We start from the raw sequence: 21191 nt of genomic DNA, 5'->3' as shown, positions 1-21191 counted from the left end.
GTTGTTATCTGAGAATAAACCCCAGACAGGGTGATGAGGGACAATATCCCTTACATAAACTTTACAAAATGACAATATGTTCCTAAAATAAATTTAACATCTGACCTGAGAACTCTTGGAAAAAAGCACACAAATCATATGGACCACTTTAATGCAACCTTTATGGCCACTTTTGAAAGTCTGTCCGCATCTACATTCATTTTACAGAAAATAGCAGAAATAAAATAATTTTTGAAACGACATCGTCATTTTGCTAGCCGGGTGAAACAATAGATGCTGGGTGAAATGGTTCATTTTTAATTGGATGGAGCCTTTTTTTTCTATCAAACCTTTGTTGAATAAAATACTGAGCTAATCACAATGCATTCCGGGATTGTAGAAACATGCAACGCTGCCAAAATGGCCAAAACAAAGCATTTATCTGCCTACTGCATTGCCAATGATGCTTTCAAGGTAGAAGCTCAATAGAATTTGAAAGAGCGCCGGACAATTAGTATCAATAGCTCAACCTGGCACTGCTCACTCAACCCATCTATCATGATTTTAAGATGCATGCAAATGTTTCATACAGACAACAAACCATCTTTTAAAGCACATCCAATTCACAATGCATCTAGCGGAGGTAAAAACAAAGAAAACATCCAATTTTTTTTAACAAGAGCGCAGCAGCTACACCTGAAGACAATCGCTCACTCCTATCAGCATCTGTCTGCATGCACCTGTGTGCTCCAAACAACACCAACACTGCTGCTAAATGAGGAAAAATAGAGCCCAAAACATGCTTTTGCGCTCAAGTCTTCTGCAATGTGATATACAGTAGTTCATTAGCCAGTAACTGTAGGCTGTATATGGTAGACAAATGTAGTAACTTGGAGCATTTTGAGCATTGTTTCAGTTTTATATTCTAGCATAACCTACTCTTGAGTTTACCGCATTTCAGTGGATTTTCATCAGCTAACCGCAAAGAGTAAACGCTCAACCTGTCACAGGTTTTCATAAATGTTTGATGCTGATGTCTCCTGTAGCGTTTAACTGCATTAAAGCGTTGCATGGTTTATGTGGTTGCCGTGCAGATACAAAGTCACCCCTGAGAAATAAAGACTGATTCGATTTAATGGTGCAGTTTGTGTAAGACGGGGCAAAGGAAGGACAAGAGCGCGAGAGGACGGCGGAGGGAGGAAACCAGAGAGACTTTGATCTGAAGGAATATTCCCAAAGTGTTCTGAAAGCGAGTTTCTTCAAAAGTCATCAAGGTGACCCGTTTGAGTGCTCCTGCACACACACACACACACACTCGCTCTCCCTCGTGCTGGAATGACTGGCGCTGGTCTCGGGGCAGAAGTCTGGACACGTCAGATTAAACAGGTCACTTACCCGGAGTCCTTTCACAAACACCCTCCAGAGAAACAGAGAGAGACAAAGAGACACAGGCCAGAAGAAAGAGCCAGAGAAGCAGGAGCTGTGGATGTTTATTCGCTAGATAAATAGTTTTTAAAGGGACAGCTCATAAAATTAAAAATCATTTACTGGCCTGGAACACGCTGCTCTTTTCTATTCAATGAAAGTAAAGGGATAGACGCTGTCAAGCTCCAAAAATACATACAAATATTACAAATACGTATTATTAAGAGGGCCTATTATGCTATTTCACAAAGTTTTGATTTTGGTCTCTACTAGATTAGGTTTATGATGCTTGAATGTTCAAAAAATATTTTCCCCATGTTTGACATTGTTGCAGCTCCTCTCTTCCAGTCTGTCAGTAACGCCAGAGACAATTTATATAGAGACATGCCACTTTCTCAATCCTCAATACAACTATATAGGGAAAACCCGTAACGCCAAAGATGGCGTTTTTTTATTTTTTATTCAACCTTTATTTAACCAGATGATCTCATTGAGATTTAAAACCTCTTTTCCAAGAGAGACCTGGCCAAAATGGCAGCATACTAACAGTGCACAGTTACAAATACGAACACCAAGCACACGCACAACAACAAGGAACATTTAACAAGATCCTCAAGATACATAAACAAACAACATCAGACTACTTAAAAGTACAATTTATACATACCATAGGTTTAAAAGATTTAGTTATTTTAAATACAGTGACAACAATTTATGGCATCCATTTCCAAAACTTTCACGCGTTGTTTAAATTCACCAAAAGAAATCAGAATTCGCAATTGCAAATCAGTCTGTAATGTGTTCCAGGTGGCTGGGGCTGCATAACTAAAAGCCTTCTTATCAAGCTCTGTACGAACGAACCGTAGGAACAGATAACAAGTACAAGTTACCGGAGCGCAAATAATAATTGTATGCACATGTCCCGCCCCTCCCGCTGGAAAGCCAGTCGTCTGCTTTTAACAGTCGAGCCGGGAAACATTTAAGCCAATCGTCTGGTTCCACTGACGCATGCGCACAGTTGAGGTTTGCGACAGTGGAGACGATTTGGCGACAGCGAGTTGTGTTGTGTGCAAGATCAGATTAATCCACATTGAAGAGGGTGATAACAACGCGAAGGCACTGGCTGACATTAAGAATTTGTTTAAGTGAAGTTGGTGTCGAGAACCCTTGCGCATGCGTAGTTAAAGTATAACCTGTGGGGAAAAAGGCATTTTTAAACCTTATTTTGGGGCAAAGTCATCAACATTTTTCAGTGATTTTTATCATATTTTACTGCTGTTTCTATACATGCAGTTTTTATGTCCCGGTGACCAGACAAAAAATGCAGCTCTGACTCTCTGCCCATTCATTTAGATAGGAGCCTGGTCTTGTTAGTCCAAAATAGCTGCCCGGAGTCATTGCCAAGATGGCGGCCGAGTTGCATGACTTGCCTAAAAGGACTTTGGTAACGCTCTGTTTAGTTCCTGTCTCTATGAAGCTCCTCCTTCTGAAAAGCACACTGTGCTCTGATTGGCCGGCCGGAGCAGTGTGTTGTGATTGGTCAAGCGCTTCGAGTGTGTTTGGGAAATGTCCCGCTCTTACCATAACCGCCAGTTTAACACACTACTAACTAACTGTTAGAAATGGAAATGAAATGGTCCAAACGAAAAGTGCCCCAAATCTTGGTCCTTTATTATGAACAGATAATACAATACACCAGCGCTGGTTGGAGTAGAAGCTCAACCCAATATCCTTTGTCTAGGGTTTATATAGTGAAAGTCTTAAACAAAAGAATACAAGTCTAACCAATAAAATCAAACATTACATCATAGATATCATATAGACGTTATATAACAGCTTCTTAATATGGGCAATATCCTGTTAGATTTCCACAGGATCCTTAGGATCCTAGGAGCTTTTCAAACACACAATGTATAGAAGTGGAACGAACATAGAGAGAGAAAAAGAGAGAGAAAGAGAAAGGAGGGGTGAGCAATCTTCTATTAATGAATACCAGATGTTTAACATACACACAAAAGGAAAGATGTACAGACGTGGCAGTTTTGCTGCCTAGTATAAAAATCATACATAGACTATTGTTTTGTATGCTGAAGGAGAAAGATATTTCCAACACTAACTCAACCAGGCCCCGCCCCTTTATTCTGCATATTAATTATTTAAATGAGGAATATTGTGACGTGTTTGTTCCCGGAAGAAACTCAAGACTACAATGGAGGCGTTTCAGGAGTTCAGAAACACTGACACTGATATAGAGAATAACTCCTGCTGGAGGGACTTTGAGCTTTGGAACTTTTTCATGCTCAAACAGCAACATTACACACTAAAGAAAGTTGAACATGAAAAAAACAAAAAACATAATAGGTCCCCTTTAATAGTAGTCAATATGCCTCAGAGTCAGAATATTTGTGTTCTATAGTCTTCTCAAGCCACAAGACAGCTTTGTGTGCCAAACAGACTCAAAAGTCATAATTCCCAGCACAAATTTTATTTGCGGTTGGACACAAATTATTAACCCTATAAAGCCTACTGTTGTCATATTTGATATGCACATTTTTGAGGCCTCAAAATGATCAACATGAAAAACCTGTGGCACAAAATCTATTATATTCCTTCTGTCGTCTGATACATTTATCTAGAATAATTGTACCTTCAGCTTGTGCTTCACGTGTCTTTTTGCTGTGTAAAATCTTCACTCATTTTTATAAAGTAAACGTTAGAATAATTGTATTGTTAGTAATACTTCAAAAACGAACATTTACTGGACTGAAGCAATTTTGGTTTATAAATATCATGTTAAAATATGATCAAATAAGATCCATAAGGCTTTTGAGGCACATTTATTTGTTCATCTCTTAATCATAATTCTATTGCATGCATAAAAACACAATAAACTACAGAGCTACCAAGCATTTAAATATCTCCTTGCAAATTATTAGCAGATACAGAGTGACATCTGATATTTATTTGCATTTTATGTAAGTAGTCAGCTAAACTGTTATAAAGATGTCATTGATTTACATTAGCATTAGACGTATCTTACTTTTTGGACCTATAAATAACATCGAAATTGCATATTTTTGCATTTCAACAATTTTGAATATTATTTCATATGTTTGGCTTTACAGAGCTAGAAATATGGTATGTTCCTCACATAAATTTAACAAATGACCCAAGAAATGACCCAATAAGAATAGCTTTTATGCGCCTCATTTTTGGAACTCTACAGATTCTGTCTGCGTTCACTTTCAACTGACAGAAATTCTGAACATTCTGTTAAACACTTCAGTTTAAAAAGACATGAGGGCGAGTAAATGATGACGCCATGTTCATTTGTGTGTGAACTTTCTTGTTCCTCATGCTATACTGTCACACCATTATTAGAGGAATGAAATCGTTCTGATTAGCTTACAAGAACTTGAAGTTGAGTTTAGAAACGCACAAACCGCAAATTGACCGAAGCAGAACCATTCGATAGAAACAGCGGCTTTGTTTTAATAGTTTGTCAAAAAACAAGTTACAGCGGGTCTGCTAATTATGACCGTTAGCCAAACACGGCTTTGACGTTCCCAACCACAAACCAACTGACATCTAGCTCATTAAAACTCTCCCTAACAATTACACAACAACAACAGCGGCCCGCCGGCTGTTTTACGGCCTTTCCATGAGCAAGTGCACATGTGATCCGAGTGTGCTTGAAATTTTAATTAGGTAAAGCATGAAATATTTAAGAAAAAAACTCCCAAGCCGTTCCCAGGCTCGTGTAAAAGCACTCGCAGCTCTTTTTCTGCCTTCGTTCACGCGGCTGGAATGGCTTTTGACAAGAATCCTCAGATAATCTATTCCCTCAACAGATCCTCGGCTGTAATAATTAGGACACAAATAAGAGAGAAAATTTTCACATGTCCTCATTACACTTAAATATCGGTCTTGTACTAGAGCTTCACACTTTATTTAGCATTAGGAGCATTAGAGAAGTGGACTCTAGTTCACACACACACACACACACACACACACACACACACACACACACACACACACACACACACACACACACACACACACACACACACACACACACACACACACACACACACACACACACACACACACACACACACACGGTGAACAAGTTTCACGGTAGAAAATGGATGGATTGGAGTATATAAGCAATGAGAAATGTTAATTTAAAAGTGTATTAAACTGAATTATAAGGAAAGAGAAAACAATTAAATCAACGCAGCACAGTGTTTAATAGGAGGATGCAGAAAAAGAGATGTGTTTAAATTAGAGACACATGCATACATCAATACATTTAAAGTTTGGGGTCGGTAAGATTGTTAAATGTTTCTAAATGAAGTCTCTTCTACTCACCAATGCTGCATTTATTTGATCAAGAATACAGAAAAAACAATAAAATTATGAAAAAAGAAAGAAATCTTTTTTTTATCATTATGTCTTTACTGTCACTTTTAATCGATTTAATCTATCCTTGATGAATAAAAAATAATTCAAAAAATGACAACATACTGACCCCAAAGTTTTGAATGGTAGTCTATGAGATAAGATGTTACTGCAAAAAAGAAACATGCAAAATCTGATTTTAAATTACATTCGACTATATATTCACATAGAAAACAGTTCTTTTAAATGGTAATACTACAATTTAAATACAATACTGTTTTTACTATATTTTTAATGAAATAACTGCAGCCTTGGTGGGCAAAAAAACCCCAAAAAACTTACGAACCCCAAACTTTTGAAAGGTAGTTTATATAGTGTATTTCTTTTTATTTGATAAAGTAAAACTAACATTATAAAACACTGAATGAGCCATATTTGAAGCAGTGGTAAATAGTCACTGTTACTATACAGACTTTATGTTTTCTCCTTAATAACATGCACTGTTGAATCATTCACAATATGACAAGCTGGCCTTTACTAGGAAGGGCCCATTTTAATTTCATGTTCACTTACTGACTTCAAATCGCCATGAAATAAAAACTGACTATTGTTATTTTTATGGAATATTGCAGTAATTATTATAAATAATTGATCTGTGCACATCATTCTTTTTAAATCTCTTCTCTTCTCTGATGATGAGGGCGGGGCAACCTGTCACTCACATGAGATCAGCCAATAGCAAACAACAACCATCCAGTCAATTCCCAACGGACACAATCTATAGTTGTTCTTGTTCCAGAAGCCGTTTCACTCGGATATGCGTCCCAATCGAGAAGAAAAGACTATGGCAACTTCGGTTTCATGCTGACTTAAAGGGATAGTTCACCCAAAAATGAAAATTCTGTCAGTATTTACTCTCCCTCATGTTGTTCCAACCCCGTAAGACCTTCGTTCATCTTCGGAACACGAATTAAGATACTTTTGATGAAATCTGAGCGCTGGATCACTCCTCCATAGGCTTCTAGGGGATTGAAACTTTATTAAAAGTTATTAAAGACATCGTTAAAATAGTCCAAGTGACTACAGTGGCTCAATCTTAAGTTTATCAAACGGCGAGAATAGTTTTTGTGCGCAAAAAAAACAAAAATAACGACTTTATCTCAACTATTCATTTCCTTCTCTGTGGGCCTCGACTGAGTTCACGTAAATAGTGTAAGCTTCTGTGTTTTACGTCACACATATAGGCTCACTATTGGCCGACGCTGGTCATGTGTGTATCTGGCACAAAAAGTATTCTCGTTGCTTGATAAACTTAAGATTGAGCCACTGTAGTCACTTAGACTATTTTAACGATGTCTTAAATAACTTTTCAGGGAACAAGTTTCAATCCCTTAAGAAGCCTATGGAGGAGTGATCCAGCTCTCAGATTTAATCAAAAATATCTGAATTTTTGGGTGAACTATCCCTTTAAATAAAGAGATCTGCTGGTTTACAGCTCTCACCTGACCAGTGTCCCGTCGTGGCCCCGGATCGATCCGTACAGGTGCCGCTGACGGGAAGGAAGACCGCCTCCCATCCTTTGGGAGCGTAGCGCCAGTTGTGTGACTCGAGGATCAGGACTCTCTGTGTGCCGTAAGCGATCATAAAGCAGTAAACCACGTGATGGAGCTGACAGCCGTATCCACAGCCCTTGTTGATGTTACAGACCAGCTTACGAGCTTTACTGCAGTCCTGCGGGTTCTGATCGCCACACACAACACAAGAGACAGGTACAGTTCAAATTATGACTGCACGACTTTTGGCAATATACAAACTTAAAAAGTTCCAAAAGTATTATTACATTACACATATTACATACATAAATTACAGATTTTTTTCTATTAGATACATTCATATTTCAAACTAAATCTTTTGAACTTTCTGTTCATTAAAGAATCCTGGAAAATTGTATCATTGTTTCCAGAAAAATATGAAGCAGCACAACTGTTTTCATCATTGATAATAATCAGAAATGTTTCTTGAGCATCAACTCATCATATTCTAATGATGTTACGTCTGTCAGCTGCAGGTGCCATGTGCCAACTGTCTAGTCCCTCACCGTCTACATTAGACTCTGTTATTCCCGGACTTCATTTCCCAGAACCCTCTGCTCATTATTAGTTTATCTGTTTCAGCTGTGTCTTGTTTCATTTGATCATCACCCTGTCTATTTAAATGCCTTCATTCAGGATGAAGTCTTGTTTGGTTCGGTTCACACTCTGTCAGTATTTTGAGCAGTTACTGGTTTCTTTATATTCATCTTTTCTTGTGTTTTGGATTTCTTGTTCCTGTCTTCCTCGGTGGATTGGATTTGTATTTCGGACTGTTTACATGTGCTTGACCCTCTGCCTGGTATGGACTATGACCTTGGATTACATTTGATAATAAACTGCATTTGGATTTTCACTCTGTCTCACCACCACAACCAAATCACTACAAATGATTTCTGTAGGATCATGTGACACTGAAGACTGGATTAATAATGCTGAAAATCCAGCTTTGATCACAGGAATACATTAGAGTTTAAAATAAACTCAAATAGAAAACGGTTCATTTAAATTGTAATAATATTTCACAATATAGCTGTATTTTTTATTGAAATAAATCCAGCATTGGTGAGTAGAAGAGACTTTTTTCCAAAAACAAGAAAAAAAATAATCTTACAGACCCCAAACTTTTGAACGGTATAGTGTAAATAATAAATAAGTAAAATAAAAAAATAAAATCCACGAATAAATACGAAAATAAAATGACAAAGATGCTTAAGCTTCTTGTCCTGCTTGAAGGAGATTCCATATTAATTGTAATTTTACAGCACTAACAAAAACTGAAGTTAAAGTATTGGGCAGGAATTATGGTTATCCTGATACACATTTATAAAAGATGAACTGATTCTGTGTGTCCAGCAGGGGAATTTCTAAGCTCACATTATTTCCCCTCAGAAATGCTTGTTCAGTTTTATTGTGCCATTAGAGGAAATGAGTTACGATAATCAAATTGTCTGGCGGCCCTTTCACGTTGGTGGAATTTTTTGAAGTGAAGGCTATATAGATTTCATTCTTAATTCAAATTCAATACAGTTGGCACAGAGTTTGCTATGGCAGCAGATGAAGCACTCTCATCTTAAACTGCTGCCTTAGCAGAAAACACTTACAGACATGTACGGTGCGGTTCTGTGATACAGAGATGCTATATGGAAATCAGTGATCAGATAGTATTGGGTATAAAGCATGGTACTGAATAATAACCAGATCATTCCTGCTAAGAGAAACAGACACATGCTGGTTTGTGCTGGTCTGGCTTACCATCAAAACCAACTTAAAAAAACACTGCTAATTAGCAGCTATATTATTACCATGTAAAATAAAGTGGGATCTTTAATGATTCCTTTTAGACTGATTTAAAAAAACTAGTGCATCTTTGCAGGAAACAAATAATGCATGATCGAGGCATCAGTGTCGAGATTCAAGACTTTAAGATAAAGCAATAAAAGACTGACTTCACTTGATCTTACAATTTGGTTTTCATTAGAGGCAGTTTGTACAGAAAATCACAATCTCGGACGGCATCAATATTTCCTTTTACCAGCGCGATCAGACTGACATGAAGTCACAGATTTCAGTATAAAGGGAAAGAACAGAGGGAATCATATCAGAAAAAAGATATTTAATTAGTGTTGTTCGCCGAGACAAACCTTATTATTATTGCTCATACACAGTGTTCAAATGACATGCAAGTAATCAAATGCAATGGTGTATCTTTTTTATGTTTATTTTGATGGTTTTTATTTTAAAAACTATTATATTAAATTTATTTAAAATTTTTGATATAGATGATTTAATTATTACACTAAGAAAAGTAAATAAAAATAAGGTAGAATGTACTGGGTTATTATGAAGGAATTTTCCTTATTGATTTTTTTTTTTACATGTGCTTTGAATTAGGCCTTGCCTGATGAAAATGTCTGTAAACTTAACAGATAATGCCTTGGCACATGTTTTTTTTTTTTCCTTACAGTGTAGCTTTCAAATCAACCCTGATAAGTATTAGCAGACTGGAGCAGTAAGCCTAAAGCAGCATAATACACACACGTATTTTGAAAAATTATTAGATGTAAATTTTTTGATGTAAGGTTATTGAATGAAATAATGTACTTAGATTTGTCCTCAACACTGACTACAACTGCTGTTAGCGCTCGACTCGACACACACGAACAAACTGTTGCACACTTAAACACAAAATTTAAAAAAGCTAACAAAACACACCTCTCCTCGACAAACCGCATGATTCATCACATCTGGCGCACCAAAATATTATGCAGCAAAAACCTTTTTTTACAACCATTATTAATAATAATTGAGCACCAATGAAAATGTAAATAAATGAGAAGCAAATCATTATATTAGAAAGATCTGGAAAAGATCATGTCTGCAATGCAAAAAATTATGTTCTTCATCAATATGTTTGTCTTGTTTTCCAGCACAAATATCTAAACATTCTTAAATCAAGATTTGTTTACTTGAGATGCAAAGAGACTTGTTCTCTGAAAAATGTATCAAAAATAATCTTGTTTTCCCTTTGAATCAAGTTGATTTTTCTGACTTAATTGTCACATATTTTGTCTTGTTTTAAGCTGAAACTCACTTAATTTTGATAACAACCCCCCCCCCCCCCCACCAGAAAATCTTAAATCCGTTTGCTTCTCAAGTAAATGTATCTTGATAAAATAATATTTAGATAATTTGATTGGAAAATAAGTCTTTTTTTAACATCATTTTTGCAGTGTTGACTAATGGCTGCTGAAAATTCAGCTTTGATTTAATATCTGAAATGACATTTTAAAATATATTCCAATCAAAAACATTTCCTTTAAATTGTAATAATATTTCACAACATTACTGTATTTTAGGAAAAGTAAGAGCGTGGGCAGGGCTTGACATTAACGCCCGCCTCTCCTCACTCACTCGTTTCATTTGCTGGATGAATAATGTTGGTGTTTCAGGGCTTGAGTTTCAGCGTGGGATTGCGTGCATTGCACATCATTTTACTCATTCTCGCAGATTTTGTGCTCAAACCCAAAGTGCGTGAACATAAAGCCTCCTCTCAGTACTAAATTGAGTTATTTCTTATTGCACTTAAATGGTCTTGGTGAGTATTCACGTAAACGCTGTCCGTTATGTTTTAACTGAACGTAAACGCGTGCTTAACAGTATAATGTGTCAGGTCTTAAAGTGACAGCAGCCTAATATACCTGCTGCCAAATTATGAAATCATATTAAAAATATCTATATGTCAGCTTTTCCCCATGATATCGATGTCAGAATTGTGGCCAGTGAAAATGCTGTGTGTCTGGTGAGTTTAGAAAAGCACTAGCCACAGTACTAGTTGATGTGGGAAACGTGTACTGTACCTGCAGGTATGAGATCCTGTTCTGCACCAGACTGGACAGATCTCTGGCCTCCTTCTCTCTCCAGTCTCCTGCTCCGTCTGCCTGACTGAGGAGGTGCAGGTCTGTCATGATCGTCCTGAGAAACACACACAGACTGTTAAACCTCCTCCTCCATCAGCTGACAATGCATTCATTACCAGTGCTGGTCATATGTAACCTGGTTCAAAAAATGACTTGTATTTACAATATATTATACTCTGTCTAAAGTTACTTTTTTATTGATTACATGATTACATATTATTGACAAAATGGTGGTGAATTATTTCTAATGCAGTTTCAGTTTTAAGTTTATTTGTCATGTATACATATGTCAGTGACATTGAAATGCTTAGTTTGAGGCTCTGGCATTCTACAGTAGTGCAATACTAATACAATATATTTAGAGGAAGGGGGGCGGGTGTAGATATTTAAAGTAAAGTATATATACTATATATGCAAAACAAATATATGTTTGTAATTTATGGATTCTCCTAAATCTAATAATGTATTATTATGTATTTGGAAGGCTTTTGTCTTTCAAACACATTAAAATGCACAAGTTCATGCCTTTTTGTATTTATGCGATTCCCAAAGGTTTTTGTCAGTCCAACCTCTTTGACGTTATATAGAGAATGGATTTTCTTTCTCACTTTATTTTTATGATACACGATTAGTCAAATCTATGCGATATTTTAATCTCAAAGTAATCAAAAAGCAGGCTGGTCATATTACTTGGAATGTGTAACGTAATAGATATTATCACAGCAGTGATGTTCTTTCTCAGTATTTTTGTCTTGCTTTCCAGTATAAATATTCTTAAATCAAGATAAAATGACTTAAATATTAAGTATTAAGTCTAAGTAAAAATTATGCAAGTTTAAACTTAAAACAAGAAAAATATAGGTATCACTATAATGCATTATAAAAGTATTTTTAATGCATTGATTATGCCTTGTAATGCACCTTATAATGCACTGTATGACACTTTTCTATTTAATGTGACACCTTCAGAAAGTATGCATGACAACCAATTTACATCTGAAATTGGTTGTCATGCATTATACTTTCTGAAGGTGTCAACAAGGAAGCCGTAAATATTATAATGCATTTTGACTTTAATTACAATTGTTCATAAAAATGATACAATGCATTATAACGTAAATTATGAATATGTATTATACATGAAGGCTTTAAGTAAAGGGTTACCAAAACATCTGCCAACGGGTCCGAGAAATCATCTTAACTCGCAGGGAAAACAGGATTTTTCTTGTTTTAAGCAAACGCTCACTTCATTTTGATACATTTTTCAAAGTCATTTTGCTTCTCAAGTAATTTGTATCCTGCTTTAAGAATGTTTAGATATTTGTACTAGAAAACAAGACAGAATTACAGAGGAAAAAAATATCTTTTTTGCAGTGTACAAACATGCACTTTACAGGCATGTAATTTGTCTTCAGTAACGGACTATAATTTGTAAGCAATCTACCCAGCACTTTTGATTACTTATAGGACACATTTTGATCTCAAATCTCCTTAAACCGTCCTTCACGGTTGCATCAGGGTTTAAGGCATCATTTTGAAAAGAACTATGAAATCAAAATGATCCAGTCAAACCAGAGATCTGATTATTGCTCTAATAAAGCTGCAGTTTCCAGCCTGTTCAGTTACACAATAAATTCACTGCCAGAGAGAGAAAAACACCCGTCCTTTTGTTTAACCTTCGTCTTGATGCAAGTAGTATTAGTAAAATAGTATTTTAATGTGAACCGAGGAAAAGAACAGCATGAACATTCAGCACAACATCTCCTTTTTTGTTCAACGGAAGAAATAATGTAATGAGTAAATGATGATCAATTAAATTTTTGGATGATCCGTTCCTTTTAAATCAAATAATTCCTCAAAAAGTGGGAGTTTAGACACTAGTAACGCATGAATTGTGATCAACCAGTCATTTGCTAATTCAAACAGATGGGCATATGCTGAGTTTATGAGGAGTTTAATTATTACTTCATCAATGAGAGACTCCTCAGGGAACCGTTCGCTGCGACACAGCACAGCATTAAATGTGCAGAGCACTTCTCTTTGTGAAAACGGAAAAACAGGTGTGAATGTGCTGATTGACCGTCTCAGAGACGCCGAGATAATGAGATATTGACAGCGTCTCTCTCTGTAATTAGTCTAGCGGGTGGTAACTCAAAATTAAGTGCTGCTATATATCTATTGCGCCAATATTAGTGTCTGGAGCCGTTTCATAACGGTGAAACTAGAGACGCACATCAATTCTTCATCATCCATCTCATCAAAAAACAATTCTGAATGTTATGAAACCCGTCGACAACACGCTCGACTCATATTTCACAAGAAATAAATGAAAAATTATGTTTAGCAGGAAAACCAATTTTTTTTTTTTTTGCATTTTGCATTTTGACAATTAATCAAAGTATAGTTTTTGCTGCTTAATATTTTTTGTGTGTGGAAACTGTGATACACTATCATTCAAAAGTCTGGGGTAAGAAAGGTTTAAAAAGAAAAATAAATGAATACTTTTATTCAGTGAGGATGCATTCAATTGATCAAAAGTGACATTAATAATGATATACAAAAGATTTCTATTTCATATACATGCTTTTCTTTTGAACTTTATATTCTATAAAAAAGCAGCGCCTTAAGTAGCAAAGACTGTTTTCAACAATGATAATAATAATAAATTAACAATCATAATTAATAAGTGAGCACTTGGATTATAATTAAGCAGCAATTAAACATATTTCTGAAGGATCAAGTGACACTGAAGACTGGAGTAATGATGCTGAAAATTCAGCTTGCCAATATGGAGTAAATTACATTTTAACATATATTCAAATAGAAAACACTTACCAAGTGTTTATTGTAATAATATTTCACAATATTACTTTTTTACTGTATTTTTGATTGGTGAGCAGAAGATACTTCTTTCAAAAACGTTTATAAATCTTACTCCAAACTTTTGATTGGTCAACTTTTTTGTAATTATTATTCTTCATAATGCTGATTCTTATTAAATTAGTGCAAGCCGGTCATGTTTGAATTAAAGACAATACAGCAAACACATCGCTAATAAATACTTAACACATTTTTTCTCTTTTTTTATTTGCATTACATTAAAAACTAAATGTGGTATTGTCACAATGCAAAAAATCTAAATAAAAAAAAAAAACAGGTCTCATATTCTTAATACAAAATGTAATGTAGTTTTGACTACGGGGCGAAACATGGTTTGAGAGATTCAACCTCTGAGAGTCACAAATGAGATAAGATCACAAATCTTAATTGTTTCTTCAAGAAATAATAAGAGTAAATGAGAGCATATTAAGTCTTCTATAGATTTCAGATGTGAAATGCATGTCATTTTTCTCCTAAAGAATTAAAGTAATGAAGCTGTTTTCATAAGTGTATCCTTTATTTCCAGAAGATGGCTGCGCCTTTACATCTCATGCCTCAGATACTCCAGCAACAACAAACAAAATAAAAAATATCAGTTTTTTTTGTTTTTGATTATCATCTCATGCCTCTGATAGTCCAGCAACAACAAACAAAATAAAAATATCAGTTTTGTTTGTTTTTGATTATCATCTCATGCCTCTGATAGTCCAGCAACAACAAACAAAATAAAAATATCAGTTTTGTTTGTTTTTGATTATCATCTGTGGTCGTGGTCACGCTCAAGTGAAATTGCAGTTCCCTTTCAGTCGATAACGTCGGACGTAGTCGACGCGACTGAAATGGGATCACGCTAGGGAGCCTATCATCTTCGATTACTATTGAACGAGCCAATGGAATTTGGCGTGCGTGATTTGCATCACACACTCCGCCCCCGCGGCGCGGGTATAAATACGGAAGTGGATGCACGCACTAGTTGCCTTTCGCTTCGGAGCCGTTCGTCTTTGATGTCTCTGAAGAGTGCTGTTGTGTTCAACGAGCGAGTGTGTCGGTGTTCTTGCGGGAAGACCTCTCCAGTGTTGGTGTTCTACAGCGTGGTGCAGCGGTGATCGCGAGCTTCTCAGCTCTCAACTGCTGTTTTAACAGCATCAAATTTCTACTGTTTGTTTGTGTGTTGACGGTTGGTTAGAGGGCGAGAAGTGAGTGCTTCACTGTTAGTTGGAAGACTATTCAGTGTTTGCCGCGGTCATTCCCTGTGTGCTCCGGCAATGGTGACGGTCCCATTTCCTAAAAGAGCAACACGGGTGTGAGTGCGTCTTTTTCAAGATGCCATTCCATCCGTGCGTTTCTGGGTGCGGTCTGGCACTATCCCCTTCTGACGGTCACGAAAGTTGTGTCGCATGTTTGGGCTTACAGCATGCTGAGGCAGCTTTCGTGGATGAGACATGTTCTCACTGCGGGAACATGTCCATCTCGGTGTTGAGATCTAGACTCGCCTTCGTTAAAAGCGTTGGCGCAGTCCCCACCTCTGGGCCCCGCCCCTGTTCTTCCTCTGGGTTACCTTCCCAGAGGAGGACTGGGGTGCCGTCCAAGCTGGGTGATCTGAGGATCACAGTGAGGGGTAATCCGCCCGGCCACGCCCCGTGGGTCCCTCACTCCTCTTTCACACCGCAACCGGTGGAGCTCCCCATTGATCCCGCTGGTCCCTCTGTAATGGACGGGCCAGCCGTGTCATTTGGGGCCCCTCCAGGGGATACGTTGTCAATCGCAGCATCGGAGGGGGAGCTGAACTCTGGAGATGATGACTCGGCTGCACTGCCTCCCTCCGGGAGACCAGTGTTGCCCGAGCCAGATCCAGAGATGTCAGCTATGCTGAAAAAGGCCGCCGAGGCGGTAGGGCTCGTGTGGAACCCTCCACCGTGTCCCGAGCCGTCTCGGTTGGATGATTGGTATATCGGGGCGGGCCGTACTGGTTCTCAGTCCGCCGCCCCGGTTCCTTTCTTTCCTGAAGTGCATGAGGAGCTTACGAGGGCATGGATGGCACCTTTCTCTGCCAGAAACCGCCTGAGTAGCTCCTCCCCTCTCACTACCCTTGATGGGGGAGCGGTGAAGGGTTACGAGGCTATCCCTCCGGTGGAGCGGGCCGTTGCGATGCAGTTATGCCCAACGGCGGCCGCTTCCTGGAGAGGTGATCCTCGTCACCCCTCTAAAGCCTGTAAGTTCTCGTCCGCTCTTACGGGCAAGGCTTACAAAGCTTGTGGGCAAGCCGCTTCCTCCTTGCATGCCATGGCGTTGCTCCAGGTCCACCAGGCCCAGGCACTCATGAACATGCACGAGGGTAGTTCGGACCCTGAGCTCATGGGTGAGCTCCGCACTGCAACTGACCTCGCCCTCCGGGCGGCGAAGGTTGCAGCTCGCGCGGTGGGTTCGGCGATGTCCACACTAGTGGTCCAGGAGCGCCATCTCTGGCTCAACCTGGCCGATATGAGAGATGCGGACAAGGTTCGGTTCCTGGACTCTCCCATTTCCCAGGTTGGGTTATTCGGCGACGCTGTGGAGAACTTTGCCCAACAGTTCTCTACAGCTCAGAAGCAGACGGAGGCCATCCGGCACATCCTGCCTCGGAGGGACGCTGCTGCCTTCACCCGCCCCCCGAGGTCAGATCCTCCGCCTGCTCGTCGCCGAGGGCGTCCGCCTGCAGCCGCCTCAGCTCCCGCCGAACCACCGCAGCAGCCTTCACCCAGGTTCCGGCGCGGAGCCGGCCGCGGAAGGGGCGCCCAGCCCGCTCCAGGTGCTGCCAAGCCAGGTGGTAAGTTCCAGCGCAAAAGAAAACGCTGAACCTGGACGGGCTCTCAGGGATGGAGGAGTTGCTTGTGGAGTGGTCGCCGATCCACTCCCTCTGGCTGGTTGGAGGGCCGGCTGGAGTTTTTTTGTTATGTGTGTGTCTATTCCGCCGCTGGCCCCTATAAAAACGGGGTCAGCGGTACCCACATATTCAGAAAAAGAGCAATTTTTCTATTCCTGAGTCCCAAGTGGGCCAGTATGGCGGATGTGACCCTGTATAATAGCCTTACATCCCCCAGCTTCCCTTGGTCGCCAACAGGCAGCTTGGGGCGTTCGAGGACCCGGTCATCCGCCTTCTCACGTCCCCTGCCGCTGGTGGAGACAGGTAAGTGTTGCACTGCACACTAACACCACTGTCTCTACTTTGCTGCCCCACCTCAGGCTCGGCGACCCCGCTCAGGTCAGTGATAGTAACATCACATTAGGTGTTGAGCAGACGTGCTCCTGAAAATTCAGTGATATTCTTCACACCAAGTGTTGAGCAGTGCTCCTGACTTGTGCGTGCTTATCTCATCCTGCTGGCGAAGGATTTGATATAGCCGCTCCTCCAGCCGGTACGAAGGCCAGTTGTAAACTCGTTCTTCGTGCTACTAGGTGGTGGGTTGTGACCATCTTGGCCCAAGATTGGTCTGCAGCTTTGGCCTGAAGGACACGTGGTGTCCTTCCCCTCGAGTGCTCCAGAGCCCGTTGGGTCTTCAGGTCAACTGGAAGAGAGCTCGCCCACGGGCTGAGTATCTCTGTTTCAGTTTTGGAGAGGTACTCGATCCAACACGTCTCTCCAGTGAGAATGTGTTCAGCCGGTGTTGAAGTGAGAAAGGGTCCCACTGAAAAGATTCAGAGGCTCCTGGGGTATACGATAGCGACAGCCTAAGTTGGCTTCCTCCGTATGTGACCGCTTCAGCGCTAGCCTTACGATCGAGTCCCGAGGTGACCAAGGGCGTGTTTTAACGGGGGCCTGGGCGACCCCCGACTACACGGGCATTCGTGCCTCGAGTTGTTAGACATTGCGGGTGTCACAAACTCTCCCGTCACCTCCTCCTTGGAGTCAGACGCTTCTGAGGGCGCCTTGTTCCACCCCTCCCGCTTACTCAATCGTGCCGCCATCGAGCCTCACGACAGTTATAGCCAGGGCAAGTGGAGACTCCATCCCCTGGGTCCGCTGGGTCTTGACCATTCCGGGGCCGCTCAATTGCCCCCCCGGTTTTATTTTTCCGCCAGTGTTTGAGTAAACCGAGCGGACTACCCTTGGACAAACACGGGGTCCCAGCTGTCCCAGGGGCCCGCAGAATACGTTTAACCCCAGTGAGCCTTCTAAGAAGTGACGGCGACTCAGGGTCGCCTTGCGCTGCTCAGGTCAGTGAGATCATCACACTTCATGTTGAGCAGAGTTGCTCCTGAAACTCAGTGAAGTTCATCGCACTCAGGTGTTGAGCAGCAATGCTCCTGTAGCTCAGTGAGTCCATCACAGGTAGCGCAGTGAATTCATCACACGCAGTGCTGAGCAGAAATGCTCCTGGTGCTCAGTGAAGTTCCTCGCACTCAAGTGTTGAGCAGTAATGCTCCTGAAGCTCAGTGAGTTTATCACACTCAGGTGTTGAGCAGTAATGCTCCTGAAGCTCAGTGAACTTGTCACACTCAAGTGCTGAGCAGAAATGCTCCTGTCGTTCAGTGAAATTCTTCGCACTCAAGTGTTGAGCAGAAATGCTCCTGAAGCTCAGTGAGGGAATGCTCCTGAAGTTCAGTGAACTTGTCACACTCAAGTGCTGAGCAGAAATGCTCCTGTCGCTCAGTGAGGTTCTTCGTGCTCAAGTGTTGAGCAGAAATGCTCCTGAAGCTCGGTGAGTTTATCACACTCAGGTGTTGAGCAGGAATGCTCCTGAAGCTCAGTGAACTTGTCACACCCAAGTGCTGAGCAGAAAATGCTCCTGAAGCCCAGTGATCTTCACATGTTGTGTTGAGCAATGCTCCTGTCTTTTGCGCCCGTCACTTGCACCTACGTGCCATGTCAGGAGAGGAACAGGTCTTCATAGTTGCCCCTTATTGGCCCAACTAGACCTGGTTCCCTTCAACAGCCTTCCTGACTTCCCCTGGAAACTCTTTCGGGGACGGGGCACGATGGCACACGCGTTCTTCCCCCGGAGATTCCGGGCGGTCTTACATCTGAACGCGGAGGTTCAGGTGGCTATCACAAGACATGTGATAGTTACCATCACTTCTGCGAGCACCCCCTAGAATTGGGTAGCGTGCTTACGCCTTTAGAAGTGGAACCTAGTCGTTGAGTGCGTCTTCTCTCCTGAGGAGATCCTGAAAGCTTTCGATCACTTCAGTGCTCTCTTTCCTGCAAAATGGGTTGCAGTAGGCTGTTTTCCTAAATCACCCTCAAAATGATGTTGCCTCGGTGTTTAAACGACGCTCATCGTGTTGCAGAAGTATGCAGAAGCACGTTCTGGTCGTCAGGTTCCTGAGGAGCAAGGTCTTGTAAATCCTTGTGTCCCTCTTTATCCTCTTGGGCCTTGTCCCTGGTGCGACTGCACTGCAGAGACCGCCCCTGAGCCACTGCAGGTAGTGAGTTAAAAATTCTGTTATATCAGTTCTCCTGCTCGCGTGGTCTCTACTAGAGGGTAGGGACTTGCTCGCTTTCGGTCAACGTATTGTGCCTGGAGTCTGGGCCGGCTAACTCTCACAGGTGAGACCCCGGCTCGGATTGTGCCCAAGGTTCCTACCTCTCCCGTAATAGGAGCAGGTGGTGAGCCTGCAAGCGCTGCCCTGGAGGTGGCAGATCCAGCCCTGGCTTCTCTGTCCGTTTGCTTGGACGTGTACAGAATGCAAGTCATAGACCTCAGACCAGCTCTTCAAATATCTGTTGGAATGCAGCAGAGAGGGAAGGCTGTTTCCATGCAAAGTTGCACTTAGTGGTTGCCTTCATTTCGGCAAAGATCCGAGATGCAACATGTCCACTTAGGTGTTGAGCTCCTCTATGATGAGTGTAAAGGGCTCCGCCTGGGCGTTGACGATATACTTTGCTAAACAGATTCTAGAGTTGGGGGCTGGACGACACCTGGTTGAACCGCTGCTTCCCGTGGGCTCCCTTCTCATGAAGCCAGTTTCACCGTGAGCCCGGTTCAAGTGTCGGCTTGCTGCGCCATTCCCCTCCTATGGACTGGATACGTGCGCCTTTTTACTCCAGTTGAGTTCCCTTAAAATTGAACCCTGTTGAGTTCCTCCACACCCCTCCGACGTCGGACGTGCGGAACGTCTGGTGTTAGGCCTACCACTCGTAAGCAGTGTGGAACCTGTGTTAGGCTGGGTCCATATGTTGCGGTCCCTTCGGTGACCCCATATGTGTATTCTTCCACGATACGGCTCCCTGCGGTGAGCCCGTGTCTCCCCTCGGCAGAGTCTCTCTGCCGTCACTGTCCGGTGTGTCTCCCCCCGTCTTAGGCTGGAGCCACCCCAGTGACATTCCATATGTTAGACTGCCCGGTTTCCGCCCAGTTCATATGTGTATTCTCCACATTACCTCCCTCTGGGTTGGATGTGGCTTCCGCAGCGTCCCTTCCTTCCAACGTACGGGGAACGCTTTCCCAGTGGTCCTGTAGGAACAGCAGTGACTTCCCTGGCCTAAGCCCTGTCCTTCCCCGCCTTAAGTTTGCGGGGGCATCAGGAGGCTTTGGTTTAGGCACTGGAAGGTGGCAGCGTTAGTGGCGTGTTCAATGGTTGATCCCATTTCAGTCGCGTCGACTACGTCCGACGTTATCGACTGAAAGGGAACGTCCTGGTTGCGTATGCAACCCACCGTTCCCTGAAGGAGGGAACGGAGGACGTAGTCCCCTTGCCACTACCGCTGGACCACCGCTGACCCCGGGTTACTCTCGGCTCCTCAGCGAAAAGCAACTAGTGCGTGCATCCACTTCCGTATTTATACCCGCGCCGCGGGGGCGGAGTGTGTGATGCAAATCACGCACGCCAAATTCCATTGGCTCGTTCAATAGTAATCGAAGATGATAGGCTCCCTAGCGTGATCCCATTTCAGTCGCGTCGACTACGTCCTCCGTTCCCTCCTTCAGGGAACGGTGGGTTGCATACGCAACCAGGACGTTCTTCGTCATCATTATTTTAATTATTTTATTATTTTCATTTTATAGCCATATCAGTT

At 41.4% G+C, this 21191-nt stretch overlaps 1 protein-coding gene across 1 annotated transcript in view; it reads right to left on the bottom strand.

Moving 5' to 3' along the window:
• Nucleotides 1–21191, bottom strand: part of fut8b (fucosyltransferase 8b (alpha (1,6) fucosyltransferase)) — a 144711-nt gene that overhangs the window by 12283 nt on the left and 111237 nt on the right. The window contains exons 6-7 of the mRNA XM_077219533.1: nt 11255–11369; nt 7308–7545 (exon numbers count right to left, since the gene is read on the bottom strand). Coding sequence (XP_077075648.1) covers nt 7308–7545; nt 11255–11369 — 353 coding nt within the window. The remainder of the gene's footprint in view (nt 1–7307; nt 7546–11254; nt 11370–21191) is intronic.

Source organism: Siphateles boraxobius, unplaced genomic scaffold (genome assembly GCF_051911475.1).
Source record: "Siphateles boraxobius isolate OS27281-9 unplaced genomic scaffold, OSU_SipBor_1 8, whole genome shotgun sequence".
NCBI classification, from domain to species: Eukaryota; Metazoa; Chordata; class Actinopteri; order Cypriniformes; family Leuciscidae; genus Siphateles; species Siphateles boraxobius.
Note: the sequence above shows the minus strand (reverse complement) of the source record. Positions and strands in the feature narration are given on the sequence as shown.